Source organism: Amaranthus tricolor, chromosome 1 (genome assembly GCF_026212465.1).
Source record: "Amaranthus tricolor cultivar Red isolate AtriRed21 chromosome 1, ASM2621246v1, whole genome shotgun sequence".
Taxonomy (NCBI): Eukaryota; Viridiplantae; Streptophyta; class Magnoliopsida; order Caryophyllales; family Amaranthaceae; genus Amaranthus; species Amaranthus tricolor.
The window spans coordinates 1,525,714-1,541,570 of record NC_080047.1 but is presented as its reverse complement, the minus strand read 5'-3'; the positions used below and the strand labels follow the sequence as shown (position 1 = coordinate 1,541,570).

The following is a 15,857-nucleotide window of genomic DNA, read 5'->3' as shown; positions in this document are numbered from 1 at the left end:
CAAGAATTTGTAAATATATAATAGAATAAGACCCTTCAAATCATTTTTAAATCAATTTGATTTTTACACGATTGAACGGAATTTCACATATTAATTCAATAATGGGAGTCTTTCCATGAAGCAAGAAACAATGTACTCCAATTATTATTTTCCATTTGAACTCGCCAACATCAAATTACATTGAAGATTTGTTGCTTCACCTTGTAGAATATGTTAAATATTAAACAACACACTTCATAATTTATGTAATTTATTACACGACTGTTATTTGTAGATATAGATTAGGCTGGATATTGCCATTAACTTTTTAGGCTATTAGCTATTTTTTGTTGGACTCGTATTGAGAGCTTTTTTGTATCCTTTTTTTTTTTTTTTTACAACATTGGCCGAAGGAAGAGACTAGATGACAATTAAACTCAAAATCTTATCTGAAATAAATGATATTAGCTTCAACTAAGACAATATCTGATGAACTACTTTTATGAGAGACTACCTCTCGATGAGACGACCTTAAAACAATTGGCCAATTAAAACTTAAAAAAACAACTATCAGAAAAACGTGCGCTGTGTAATCCTATTTGGAGTTGGTGTTATAACCTATTGAAGTTGGTATTATAACCTATTAAAGTTGGTATCTCCAAATAGGTTATAATACCAACTTTAAAAGGTTATAACATCAACTCCAAATGCCAATTTTAATAAATTATAATACCAACTTTAATAGATTATAACACCAACTCCAAATGGGCTCAATCATGCGCGTCAGTTTTAAAATTTTTTTTTTTTTTTCAATTATTGGGCCTGAGCTTGGAGAGACGTCTCTTATAAAGACAGTCTCTCAAAAGGCGCCGATTGTAATTACAATTACAGATGTTTGTATTGGTACAAGATGTATGAAAAAATAGGCGAAAGAATTTTGAAGAATCCACTAAAACGGGATATCTCTACTGTACAAAAAGAGGTAGCATAAGGCAAAACGAGTCGATGGAAAACCTTGGTTTAAATGAAGATGTCGGATTGCTTTGATTGCGCTTTAAGGTCTTTCAATTTCTTCAAAATGTTATTGAAGTAATCTTGCAAATATTTTTCCAGGGTAACAATGTCTTTCGGATCGACACCAAGAAGCTGATATGTCTCCGACATTGGCACTGAGAACACCATATCACTCGACAGTACCTGTAAATTTGCCCAAAATTCAGATCTTTGCATTATACATCAATCTGAACAAGTATATTTCTTGCATATATTAAGCTAAGGTTAAAAGCTAAGCTAATTACCAAACAGGGCCTTAGTGTATTTTATTAGCCTTTTATAAATTACTTCATCCATTCTTAAATACTAGCTACATTACGGATTTTGACACTATTCATTCGTTTAAACTTATTTTATGTATTGCGACTAATGTGTAAAAATAATATTGTCAATGAAATCTTGTTTGAATCGTCTAATCGTATACTTTTATAAAATGAACTTTTTATAATTTTTAGATGTACATATTTCAATACATAAATGATCAAAATAATACATTGGTTTGCGTAAAAAGTCAAATGTAGCAAGTATAATGGAACAGAGGAGGTGTATTTTATTCAAATTCTGGTATGAGACAGTCTTATCGTAAGACACGTCTCGTACACAGGCTATTTATAACACAAATTTTTAGTATATGAACTTCTTGTTTTAATATCGTATTGCTAACAAACGGTCTCTCCCAAGAGTGGTTCTATATGGTTCTATATTTTATTAGTAAAAGCTATTAAGTAGCTTCAAACAATTAATTAAAGAAATAACAAGATAGAAATAGAAGGCAATTCGAATCTTCTACAAGTTCCCATGCATTGATTCCAGCAAAATAAGGGGAAGCAAGAAAGTGACAAATTCATATATTATTTACTGACAAACAATTAAAGAAAAAATTGTACTTAAGAAATAGAAGTATGTTCTTACCTCTGAAAAAGCCAATCTATCAGCAACATCATTTGTCCACTGAAAAAATCGAGTCAGCTGGCGAGTTAATCTTAAGACGGATACAGGAACTGTCGTCACATTCGCATCTTGTCCGGCAAGCCTTTCGCATAATGTTATCACCTAGTAACACCAAAGCCTCATTCAGTTGATTGTACCCCATACAACATTCGAACTTCAAAGAGTACCGAGTATCATCGTCATGCAGACTATGACTAATGAAATTGTAAGACAGGAAAAACCCGATAAGAAAATAGAGCAAGTCCCCCTCAGTACCTCTTGCGTTGTCCATGCACGAGGTCCAGCAAATGTGAGAAGCTTCCCCTTAAGATCCTCGTTGCGCATGGCTATGAAAGTTAATCGAGCTATATCCTACAAAAAAACATTGTCCATTTAGAGAAGAGCGTCCAAAAAACCATGTAAGGGTCTAAATGATTGAAGAATCAGTAATCAACTTTCGTATAATGACCTGAGTGTCCATATAAGCTATTCTTGTTGGGGCATCTGTTCCCCAGACAGACTTTTCTTCCAAGATCGGCACCGCATACTGCCCAATAAGGCCCTGCTATTCATAAACAGTAGAAAATTTACTGAACGTTGCAATACGACAGCAAGAGCACTACCAATGGCAGGCCTCGGGAAGATGTACAAGTACACATCCCCAACCTTTTTTATTCATAAATCTGAAATCATTAGAAAAACTTTTGGACTATGCATTGAGACAAATCAAATAAGTTCTCATTTGACTATGCTTTTTCTAATACATTTAGAATAAAAAGTAAAACAATATCAATTGATGAATATACTATGCAAGTGTAGCAACAAATTCCAACCAGATGTATATTATTTTAACCATTCTTGGATTACTACGAGTAAAACCGTTGCTAATCAATCCTTTTGATATAGTAACAGAAGGAGAGAAAAAACTGCGGAAACTACACAACATATAAACTTGGACTAGGAAAAAATTCTAGAATATTTTTTGTAGTGATATAAATCATCGTGACATTACCTGCATGAAACCACATAATCTTATTGTAATATGGTTAATTCCAGAATCTTGAAGAAATTTTTCAGTGCAATACTTGATCTCCATCAATGGTACTTCTGGATGCTTGTCACAGTTGTGAATAGAAAAGAACACGAATTTTTGAACTCCCATTGCTTTTGCACATTGTATGAGAGCAACTTTGCCTTCCCAATCCACCTATATTGAACAGAAGAATCGAGTTACGCCAAAATTAGGTAAGTCTCACTTGACAGTTCATGAAATGTTAGGCATTCATTACGGAGTACGGACTCTTCGAGCAGTCGGGACATGTTAAATATCCATTTATTAGAAGCAAGCATAGTAAAAAGCTGCAATATTTTATCAATGATTAAAGCACAGAGCTACATATATGATGTATAGGTTGTAAACATGGAGTGATAGTTCTTTGCAACAAAATAGCTATCGGTTTCAAGTTCATCAATTACTGGCAAATGCACAGATAAAAAGTACAAAGACAAGGTGGATATGTCTCAACTTAGGGGTGAGCATAATCGGATACCTGACCCGATCCGAAACATGCAGTCGGATCGGATATCCGAAAGCTATGATAGCTGATATCCAATATTTGCCTTTTTAAGCTACAAGAAAGAAAATGTTTGGAAATAGTCTTGTTAATTTCCAGCCACAAAGCATACCAAATAATAATCAAAATACTAATCTGGTACCCAATCTTATTCAGAATAAGCCAGGACCCAATGAACAAAATGAACAACATGAAACAGAAAAACAGGGGAGTTGGCGGCTGGGGCCAACAGCAACTCGAGGATTTCTTAGTATGATGATAAAACCTACCCAAAATATACCGTGATTCGTTATTTTATCAAAATATATCACATTGACAATTTCAAAAACAGGTGTAAACACAACAAACACCGAAGCTTTTGCAGATACATACTGTTTTTATAGGCTCTTCAGGTCGTCCAGTGGCACAGTCAATTACAGTGTGAATTCCAACCAGTGTTGCCGGTATTGACTCTGGTTTGCTCAGGTCTGCCTGTCCAAACATCAATCTGTAATCAGGGTACAGACAATAGGCCAGAATATTCAAATAATAGAACAAACTAAATACCATATGCCAAAAAGGAAGAACTCCGAAGTGAGTGGTGGCACCAGAATGAGAGTGGATTGGTGAACACCATATACTATTAAGACAGTTTTCATATACGATAATCCTACCTTTCACGAGGGAGGAGAGTCCTCCATGAATAAGAAAATGCAGGAAGTTAACATAAACTTAACAATGCAACTCAAGATTGTACAAGAATGCATATATGAGTCCGAGTCTATGTTACTTGGACTCGGGTACTGATGTTGAATACTAATGTGTCTAAGTGTCGGATACATCTAAATATTCAATTTTACGCCTAAAATGAAGCGTCTAAGTGCCACACCAATGTCCGAGGATCAAGGATCGGACACAGGTATGTGAAGCAAAATGAAAAGTCCGAATAACATAGGTCCAAGTTAATGTTTGCCAAAATAACAATAAAACTCACATTAACAACAGTTGCTCCCCAGTCACGGAGAAAATCAGCAGGAGCTGGACGGGGTCTCACAAGGCAACGTACATCATAGCCTTCATCGAGTGCCCTCCTTACAATCTGCCTTCCGAGCGTACCAGTAGCGCCGACAACCAATATACTTGTTGGCCTAACAGGAGTGCCTGGAGCATAGTTAGTTGCTACAGCAGGCTGAGAGACGCACTTTATTATAGGTGGCACATATGATCTTCCTGAAAACAACAAATAATGTCTCTGAAAATATAAGATCATCCGGAAAACAAATAATTCACAGCACTTCACAGAACATCATAAAATTGACAAGAGTTAATTTCAGTAATTGGCTTAGACATTATTAACACAACAACGTAAAGTCAATTACTTATTCATATGAATACACTATTTCATATACAATCTACAAAAGATCTCAAGAAATCTAGCTTAGTATTAACGAAAGAATCCTTTTAAAATTTCCATATCAATATACACGATTTTAATACTCAAATTGCTAATCTCTATACAGTAAGTGTTAGCAATGACAAAACAATCAGAAGGGGAAATCATATTCATATGGAGGGACAATTGCATTACAATGGACATCACATGAGACAATAACATAGAAATGACACTCGAATTCATTACACAACAATACCACAACCTTAATCCCAACAATATAGGAGTAGTTAATAATAGAGAAAGGATCTAACAATTTTTTATTGTTATTGGTCTAGGATGATGTACATCAAATTACCCAAACCAAAATCTTATCTGAGGGGCGCCACTTATTCTACACACGTATCCCTCATAACTTTAGGTTGATAATTGCCAAAAAAACACGCACACTATGTTTGGATAGCAAATTATTTGGATAGCAAATTAGGAGAGAAAAGGGAAGGAAAGTAAGGGAAAGGAAGGGGAGGGAAAAAGAGGGAAAAAACTTCATTATTTGTATAGGAAGGAAATGGAGGGGAAAGAAAGGAAAATTTCCTTTCAAATCCTTTCTCTTATGGAGGGATTTGGACGTTAACAAAATGAAGGGACTTAATCCATCCAAATACCTTCCCTTCAAATCCTTTCCCTTCTTTTTGCTATCCAAACAAGATCCATCCCCCAAATCTTTTTCTTTCTTTTCCCTCCATTTCCCTCAATCTTCTTACACTATATTTGGATAACTACTTTGAAGAGAAAAGAAATGAAAGGGGAAGGGAGGGGAGGGAAAGGAAGGGAAGAGAAATAGAAGGGAAGTAGTTCTTGTTTGTTAAGGAGGGAAGGGAAGGAAAATCTCTTCAACTCTTTCCAACTTTTAAAAGATTGATACCCTAACAAAAATCATTCAGCAGTTCCCTTCAAATCCCTCCCCGCCAAATCCCTTCCCTCTCATTTTTTTATACAAACAAGGAATCTCTCATCCCTTCAAATCCCTCCCCGCCAAATCCCTTCCCTCTCATTATTTTATACAAACAAGGAATCTCTCATTCCTTCAAATCCTTTCCCAGAGGGTGAATGAACTAAAAACTTATGGTGCTGGTAGAGGCTCTAACAAGTTATATACTCTATCATTTATCCATATATAAGTAGATTATAGACTTTCTAATACAAATATACAATCAGTCCCTTCAAAATCTACGCTTTCAATTCAATCCTTTTTTATGTAAAGTGTTTCATTTTACTCCCTCCTTACAAATTCAACTTCTACAGTAATGGTAACGAACACAGAGAATCCTTAATAAACTCCATGTAACATATAAACATATTATACATCAACAAGCACAACATTTTATATTGCCTTATGTAAATAAAACTAACAAATTAACAATAATATCCAAAAACAGATAAGTAACAACTCATCCCCAATTCCCAATTCCCAAACCCCACAAGATTGATTCCCGATTCTACATTTTAATACATACTCGTTCAAAATTCATAATTTAAACTGAAATCTCAAACTTTTAACTACCTGGATATTAATCAATACATTTCATATTAAAACAAAATAAAAAATTAAAGCAAAAACAAAAATTAGGAAGAGAAATAGTACCAGAAAGAGAGGAAATAGAAGAAGGGGAAGAAACCCGGAAATTTTGTAAAACAAGATTGTTTTTCCATGACAAGAAATTAGAGCACCCTATTTGACCGCGATTTTGATGGAGCTCTGATGGAATGGCTACTTGAGTTGGAAGCCTTCCCGCCATTGTTGTTTATCTCTTTCTTTTTGTTGCAAAAATGGGTTATTTGCAATTGCAGAGAGTTAATCTGAAGAGTATGATAGAGAAAGAAGAAGAAGAAGAAGAAGAAGAAACAAGTGGACGAAATGGAAAATCACAATACACACACATTGATCTCTGTCTTGCCACGTCTTCCTCTTCTGTCTTCTTTCTTTCTGGATTACGTTTTTTCTCCTCTTTTTCTTTTGTTTATTTTTCTTTACATCGTACGCCCAAGTGAAGCGAATGGCATTCAATATTCACAATTTCTTAAATAAAGCTTTTTTATAGTGAGATCAAATCTACTGAGTTGACCATATAAAGTAATTATTTATAATTTTTTAAGAGTAATTAATTATAAAATAGGCTAATTATATCGATCCATCTCATATAATATAAATTGTTCAATATTTTATAAAAGGTAATATTTACGCTTTTGTGTTTTATCTCCATTTTAGGTTTTAGAATAATGCAAATGAATACATACTATTGTAAGTTGTAACCTTTTGCATGTATTAATCAAAAATTTTTTTACGATGAGTTAATCAAAATTAATTGTGTATGAGGCTCATTTATAGCCAAGTCCGTTCTTTTTCCTAAATTACCAAATTTAAAATTATTTTGATTTATTAAATTTTTTAAACTTTTAATTAATACGACTCAATAAATCTGAATGTGTTATAACTTGATATAAATGAATTAATACAACACATTTAATCACTTAGCCCCTTCCTATATTTCCAAATTCGAGATTGTTTTTATTCAACTCAACTCAATAAAACTTTTAAAATGACCCATATGATCTGAATGTGATATGACTTACATAAAAAAAATTTGATATTAGGGTTTTTAAAGTTTATTTGACATAAAAATTAAAAAATATAGTATTTGAGCCAAAATTTTGACTTGATATCAAATTAATGATAGCGGACTCGAACTCGACTTGATACACATGATTCAATGCATAATGGACTAGTTTAGTTTGGATTCAACGTATACATGACCCAAAAACGACGTAGACATGAAATAAAATCCTTAATATGCATATTTGATCTCAACCTACACCCGCATTATTATCAATCCATACTTGGATTTAACATGGTAGATATTTGGTAAAAGTTATTTGATTTTCAATCTAAATCTATTCCACATTCAACTCGAGTATAAATCGATTTAAACTTGACATTCATTAGACTTAAAAACAAAACTAAAACCCGATGAAATCTACCTAAAAGCAATTTGAATCTAAAAAGTAAAGATCCAATATCGACCTAAACCTTGATCAGCTATGATTAACTCGTATTCACCTAACTTATATCAAACCAAATCGGATTGAAATTTGACTAGTATCGAAATTCAATCGAGGTAAACTTGAACTTAAGATTACCTAAACTCAACACAACTCTTAATCTATCTTGACACATCCTGAAATAGTGGTATTTAAAAAACTTTTCCGAGTATTCAAATTTAGAAAATTTGAAAAAAGTAAGATAAATAAACAACTTAATTCCAAAAGTAAGGTTCGTGAAAACTTATTTTCCAAAATAAGCGTCCGTACATCCAAGCCTAGCCTCGGGATAAGTCGCTGTTAGTAACAGCGAAAGAGGAAAAAAAAAAGAAAAATAAAAACCCCAAAGTCGCTGTTAGTAACAGGCTAACAGCGAATGAGGAAAAAAAAAATTAAAACCCGACTTTAAGGTTAACTGATAACTTCTTAATCTCGTAGGTTGGAATGAGGAAGTAACTGAGAACTGAAAACTTAAAAAACATTAAGTCGCTGTTACTAACAGCGACTTAAAAAAAAATAATAATTTTTTTTAAGTCGCTGTTACTAACAGCGACTTTGGGGTTTTTTATTTATTTATTTTTTTTTCCTCTTTCGCTGTTACTAACAGCGACTTATCCAAACCAGTGGTTTGGATGTACGGACGCTTATTTTGAGAAATAAGTTTTCACGGATCTTATTTTGGGATCTTATTTTGGGACATAAGTTGTTAAAATGTCTTATTTTTTTCAAATCTTCTCAAATTTACATGTAATCGATATAACCAAACTTTGATTGCTTAATAAGAATATAAGATCTTGCTAAAGCTTGATAAGGAAGCCCATTAATAGAAAGATTTTGCTTGGGCTGAAAGCCATTCCCAACACTTTCCACTCATTAAATACAACACTAGTAGTAATCTTTTTAATAGTATAGTACTTAACATGTGATGTAACTTGAGAGTTGAGACAATACAATTGTGCGACATTTGTTAGAGTATGTAACATGTCTTAGGGACTTTATTATCAGTTCATCAGCTTAAGCTTTTAGTTGAACTGGTTCCTTGATAGACATGAGCTTGAGACAAATGACTAAAGAGTGTAAAAAGAACTCCCTCAATGTCAAGAAGGAAAACTTAAGGTCCAGGGAAGCACCCATCTCTACCCGACACCATAACATCAATTAAAGTAGAGAGATCTCCGCGATACAACCATAATCCACATTCCACACCAGTTTCATTACTGTCCGAAAACTGAACAAGATCAAAATAGTTTTACTTTTAAAGAAACAACAGTATGCAGTCACAAAATGACGAACAAACAGGCTTAGAGTAATGTAATAAGACCTACCCTAAACTCTAATGTCATTCTATATCACATATATTTCTCTGAATTTCACATTTACATTTATCTTTCAATAAAAAATAAAACTAAACGAACAAATAACTGTAGCCTTCCCTTGCTTTTGTGTCATGTATTAAAGCCTAGCTTAATGTATAATCCCTTAAGTATAAACTTAATTAGGTTGGTAGAAAAAGAAAACTATACCCAGTATTTTTTTTCACTCCATATTGTCAGCAGCCTTCAATGTACAAGCTTTTCTCGAGGCTGAAACACTCTTACATTTACAGATATGGGGAACTCGAAACCGGAAAGTTGCTTCTGTGTCAGCCAGCAAAGGCCATTATGTACAAGTTGTGTTGACATTTTGCGGCTGACTGATACCATGCATGACAAGCACAGTCCATTGGCAACGAGCAAGTCCAAATGAAAGTTGTTTGGGAAAGAAAAGTAGTTTGAGTAATTTAATCTGAAAGGAGCTCTTCTTCTGGCTGATCAGATGTCAGAATTGCACGGGGATCTTTACTAATGTCGCGAGGTATTTCTAGTCTTTCCGGGAGGGTATTTTCACTATCAACATCTTCTAGATCAGCCATATCTTGTTCATCCTCAAAATTCTGATAATCACTAGTCTCACTTCTATCAAAACCTATCGAGTGAAGATCAGACTCCTGATTATTCATAAGGGAACTTTCACATATGCAGGCTGATGGATTTTCATGGAACTCGCCCCTTCCTAGCTTTACCTCATTTGGTTCACCCATAAAGCCAACCTGAGATGATCTGATTCCATAGGCAAATTCTTCCCATGTCATGTTGTTCTGGTTTAAGAACAGGCGTGAAATTTTTTTGGCATTTGGACGAATAGTAGGCTTGTGACCAAAGTACCTCCTACACCAGAAAAGCTCAAGTTTAGCTATAAATGCTCTTAGCAACTTGAGAAACTTTACAGCAACTAAGCATGAATAGGCATTTTATCATCGAAACTAAGAATATAATACCTTCTTCCAGCTAAAATTCTGGCCATGTTGCCATTGTTATTGGTGACAAAAACATCGCTTTCATCACAGACAATGAAATCTAAAGCAGCCATCCTTGCAGAATATGGTGCAAATGGAGCTAGCTCATCCTGACTGGCTAGGGTGTCTTTGGAATGAAAATTCGGGAAGAGCGCCCTAAGAGGTGCCAACGTCTCTTCTCCTCCATAAACCTCTCCCGATGCCACATAGATATGAACATCACTGTTGTAGCCTAGTGCTCTCAACATGAGACCTACTTCCTCTGGAGTGAGGGGACATTTCCCCTGTCGCCTCTGCTTGTCAGGGTTGCTTTTCTGTCCATAATAACATAAGGTTTTTTAGAAGTGTTCTATTTTACTTCATGTTTGAACATTTATATAAGACTCAATAAAACTTACATGCAGAGTTTTCCACTGTCTCCGTATAGTTCCTAGTTCTTCCCTTTCTTTCTCCCCTCCACCATAATCACACCCAGAGAATGCAAGCATATCAGGCTCAAACCTATAGCAAACGACTCATATACATTAAGATGCATACCAGCATTATTTAGAAAGACAAATCGTTTGTTCTAGCCAGTGCTTGATAGTGAAGCTAAGAACAGAATCCAAACATATTTATCAGACACAAAATGAGATTCTAATAAATGATCAAAGTATACAGATGTAAAACTAAATACTAAATGCAGAAGGCACCAAGAATTGTGATTTAATCTAATAGTTAAAGGCTATCCCTTTCACCCTTGTGACAGAAGTTCAATTCTCACCATGTACAGGAAGCATAATTCCCTTTCCCCCTTGCTAGATTATCTACTCTCAAGCTTACTCCCGAATCAAAATGAATGTAGAAGGCGCTAGCTGCCTTGTGAAAGGTAAGCTAAAACACCAAAGAATAATCTGAATATGGAAATCTTCAGATTTCTGATAATTAGGGGCAATTAATATTTCAGGTGCAAGTGCAACATCACTTTCATTATAAAATTGCAGTGCATAGTTCAGATCTACTAGGTTGCAATCATCACACTCATAATTTGATGATAAGATTAAAATTAATATTAATAAATCATCAAAGATTGATTTCACACTTACCTCAGGTGCAGGGCAATAAAATGGTCACTTCTCGTTCTCATCCTTGCAACAAGCTTTCTGCCCATTTCAACAATGGGATCAGTGAACCTCAAAGCATGGTAATTAACTCGACATCTTAGCTTTTGTAAATCTGTATCCAAGTTATTTGATAATCTGTAATCAAATTTTGTCAGCTGTACAGCCTGCACCACAGTCAGTTAACAGAACCATTAATTTAAGGCACTCAAGAAAGTCAGAAATGATGCGTAAAGGAAGCTCTTAAAGTTTACCAGGGGTAAACATCAATATGAGCCTCCTATATCACCCTTGTCAAGGCCTCATAGGATAACTACTTCGTTCAAGATACTAAGGCATAAACGCAGGTCATATGTACGACATACAGATGAGCAAGTGTCCTTAAATGTCTTAAGGGGTTAAAGAAGTTGACATCCATCATACTCCAGGATGAAATACACTTTTGCAAAATGTAATACTCACATGTTTCTTATTGAGAAGGGGTAAGATCCGCTTCAGGTAGTACTTGGGACTGCACTTTCTAGGAACTCGTGTTCGAACTGGAGTAATAACTTTTCCATCTATTAATGGTAGCTGCTTTAAAATTTTGATATCGTTTGATAGGAAAGATATGAACCAATTAACGTCAAATATATCGCCAAAGTCACTGCACACACAATAAATAGGACAGAAAAAATAAGATGGTGCTTATGTCTGTGATCCTTTTAGTCCAAATAACTAAACTATTAATTGGCAGCTGGTCGGTAAACGTCAGGACTTACCTTACATCCTTCCAATAAGATTTCTGATCCAGAACGGGAACAATAAGTGTTGCATTCAAAATATAGGCTGCAACAACGGCATCTATAATCTGTTTCAATATGAGCACAAAATAATCTTTAAATTCCTTAGTAAGACTCCAGATGGGTGTTAAAGTACTTCCAGTTCCAAAGCATGATGCATGAAAAAGCACATTCTCTTGCAAAATCAAAAAGATAGAGATGCTAATTCTTTCCTTAAAGTTGGAGAAAGTTAAGTAATTAGTGTCACCTTAAGCTTCACATTCTATATAATCCCTATCATAACATGGGAGCTCTACTTCTTCAAGAAGTATATGCATCAAATGAGCTTGTAATAAATTGGGTTGTTGCTAAAAATATGATATTTTGATTTAACTGCAAGCTATTATTGCACATTTAGGTGAAATTATCTGAAAAGAAGAATGGCTGAAAGTTGATCGTTTCCTCTAAAACTCCTATGACAATTATCATTCAGAATTTCCATAACACTAAAATAGCACAGCCTACACATGTGGTACAAGAAATAAAGCACTTAATACGCATCTAAATCTCCCGTGGTCCCAAATTTAATCGATAATAATTGCCCAAACTAGTCTATGTCCGTATTATGCTTCAAAACAGCCAATAAAAAAAGAAGAATCTAAAAATAAGACAAGCTCAAATAGACAATAAATTTTGATAGAGATTAAACCTATACATAGTTCCTAGTATGATAATGACTTCAAAAATGTTGAATTTTTCCTTTCTCAAAAGCAAATAGAATAACCGCTCATTTAAGCAGAATGAAGATCCTCACGCTTCCGCCTTACATCAACCAAATTTGGTAATTAGTATTAACTAAAGACAAGGACAACGTATCGAAAACAAAAAAAATTACTTTTAAGCTGCATTTGGTACCAATTAAATTATTGTAATTACCAAATACACAAGAATTCAAGAAAACATCTCAATAAAAATCAAACCAAATTTCATGAACAAATCATCAGTTTTGGTCAAACATGGACAACAGAACATAAGGGGAAACAAGGGTGAATCAAGGACATGACCCAATTATTTGATTAAAAATCATATTACTATTGAATATTATAGTGTTCCGCCCACCCTATAATATTATTAATATTCACTATAGTAGTATGCTGGATTCCCTATTGAGGAAAACACTTACCCCTGTTCTTTGTTGATTAAGTCCTCCACTCGTCGAAATTAACAGATATCTATGAGGTTTAGTTTTTGCATCCGCCGCTGGAAAAAACACAAGAAGATCAATCTTGGAGGATAATCATTTCAGGAAAATTAACGATTCAAATGAAAAACTTAGCTGTAAGATTTCATATTCAAACTAAAGAGCAGAACAAATTAAAAAAAGGAAAATTATCATATTCTACCAGATTGAAGAGATAACAAATCTCTCAAATCTTTCCATATTTAGTCAAAGGAGTGAGAAATTACAGATAAAACTTTTGCTGGCATTACTGCAAGTATAGTAAATTCCAGATGAACTTGTGCTCCAAAGATCACGCTCTATACTTACAACCACGCCATTCTGTAAACATCATTTCTCAACATTTAAACTAGTATAACAAAAAAGAACTGAAAATAATAATTTAAATAAATAATGAAATTCAAACCTTCCTATGAACGTCAATGGATGTATCATCAACCTAAAACAAAAATAAAAGGAAAAGTCAAAAAAAGATGTTTAAATGATAAAAATCAATTAATTAACATTTTAAAAAAGAAAGATAGGATATAGTACACGGTGACGGTGATCATCATCGGAGATAGGAAGAGAGAGAAACAAGAATAGAACAACGACAACCAAAACACCAAACAAAATCGGAAAAAACAAACGGCGGTGACGGAATATCTGACGGTAACGGTAACTATTACGACGGAGAAGAAAAACACCACTAGTACCAGAAACGGCGTTAGATAATCCGTTCTTTTTCGGCGACTTTTCCAAAGCCATAGAATGACGAATGAGAGAAAGAAAACAGAGTAAAGACTGCTGTTTTCTGGTGTTGTTAACATTATTCCTCTGTACCACCATTTTTGTCTCTCTCCGCTTTCTCTCTCTAAAAAATATTCCGTCGGAAAATTTGAAATTGAATGTGAAATACGCCGGAGATATTTTATAATTTTTTGGGTTTTGGGTTTTAGGAGGTGGGATTCTCTGATGTTTCTGAATTCTGACTAAACTGACGTATTTTTATCGGTGAGTTTTGGTCTATTTATATGTCTTTCCGTGCAAGCGGGGTTTACGAAATTTTGGCCGAGTTTTTTTCTCGTTGGGCAAAATGACAAATATAGGTTTTATTTTTTCTTTTTTGAAGGATTATAGAAAAAAATTAAAACATAAATGATAATCTTCCTTGTTGGTTACATTACTCTGTGGTTTGTCTGTCGTGGTGTGATGTATGTGTTTGTTGGGGATTCTTTGCTTATTTTGGGTATCTTATCTATCAGTGTGTGTATAATATATATATATATATATATATATATATATATAATAAGAGATTAATTAAAGGTATGCTTGTTATGGTTTTTTGTTGTTAGTATTTAGTTTTTTTAAATTAAGATTTATAAAATGAAAATTTTACTGAAAGTAATTTTTCACTTTTTTTTTATTAATTTTTAATAAATAACTAACTAGCACAATAATAGAGTATTTATTATTTCTAAGTTGTATTTCATCCAATTTTTTTAGTTGCAAATATATTTTTACGTTACCCAATGCATTAATTTTATCGTTTATATATTTAATTACGTACATAAAAAAATTATAGAAATTGAAATCAATTCAATTTGAATCAAATGATTCAACAAGATCTAATATCATTGTTTTTAATTTATGAATTAATGAGAAAGAAAAGAGTTTGATTAGCAATGACAAATTCAAATTGGGTGCAAGTAAAAGGAGTAGGAGTATTATTTATATATACCTTATAATGAATACATAGTACTCCCTCCGTTCCCCTCCGTTCCTATTTGTTCTTTTTATTTGGGTATTTCACAAAGATTAAGAAAAAAAGAATCTTTGGTGGTAGTGGGTATTATTTTAATTATATAATAGTGGGAAGTAATGATTGTATTGGAAGTATGAGGTTATAGTGGGTATTATTTTAATTAAATAGTAGTGTGAAGTAATGATTGTATTAAAAGTATGAGAGAGAAAATAATTATAAATAAAAGAAAATGGGTACATTAAAAGAAAAGGGGGATTTTAAGTAGGGATGCAGGCGGGGCGGGTCTAATAGGAGACCCGCCCCATCCCCGCCTCATCGGGGCGGGGATGGGTCCCGGTTTGATGGGTCATGGGGCGGGTACGGGTATAAAATTCATACCCATCGCGGGGATGGGGATGGGTTTTAGGTAATACCCGCCCCATCCCCGCCCCGCCCCGCCCCGCCTCACAAAATGTACAAATTTTGAGAATTGGAATACCCTAAATTATTTTTCAAATTTCTAAAAACCTTGAATTATTTTACACCTATAATTAAGTTTGGATATAAATTTATGTATTGTGGGTGATTATATTGTTATTAATTTCATATTTTCATGATGCTTCACTTGCTCACAAGGTTTTTTGGTAAAATGTTTGTTTTGTAATTTGATCGGATCTCTGGTTTCGTCAATAAT

The 15,857-nt window shown here is 33.9% G+C and overlaps 2 protein-coding genes across 2 annotated transcripts; both read right to left on the bottom strand.

Moving 5' to 3' along the window:
- Positions 1-762: 762 nt before the first annotated feature.
- Positions 763-6,974, bottom strand: LOC130797776 (protein HIGH CHLOROPHYLL FLUORESCENCE PHENOTYPE 244, chloroplastic). Its single transcript, XM_057660524.1, has 8 exons — positions 6,551-6,974; positions 4,510-4,745; positions 3,909-4,007; positions 2,975-3,169; positions 2,432-2,524; positions 2,239-2,334; positions 1,945-2,085; positions 763-1,176 (listed from the first exon to the last, which is right to left on the bottom strand). The coding sequence occupies exons 1-8, from the start codon at positions 6,702-6,704 to the stop codon at positions 1,000-1,002; spliced, it is 1,191 nt and encodes a 396-aa protein (XP_057516507.1). The 5' UTR covers positions 6,705-6,974; the 3' UTR covers positions 763-999.
- A 2,213-nt stretch (positions 6,975-9,187) lies between these two features.
- Positions 9,188-14,464, bottom strand: LOC130797766 (O-fucosyltransferase 6-like). Its single transcript, XM_057660513.1, has 10 exons — positions 13,975-14,464; positions 13,847-13,879; positions 13,668-13,761; positions 13,384-13,460; positions 12,201-12,289; positions 11,902-12,085; positions 11,425-11,606; positions 10,738-10,840; positions 10,322-10,653; positions 9,188-10,211 (listed from the first exon to the last, which is right to left on the bottom strand). Exons 1-10 carry the CDS (start codon positions 14,266-14,268, stop codon positions 9,785-9,787), a joined length of 1,815 nt encoding a protein of 604 aa, XP_057516496.1. The 5' UTR covers positions 14,269-14,464; the 3' UTR covers positions 9,188-9,784.
- Positions 14,465-15,857: the final 1,393 nt, after the last annotated feature.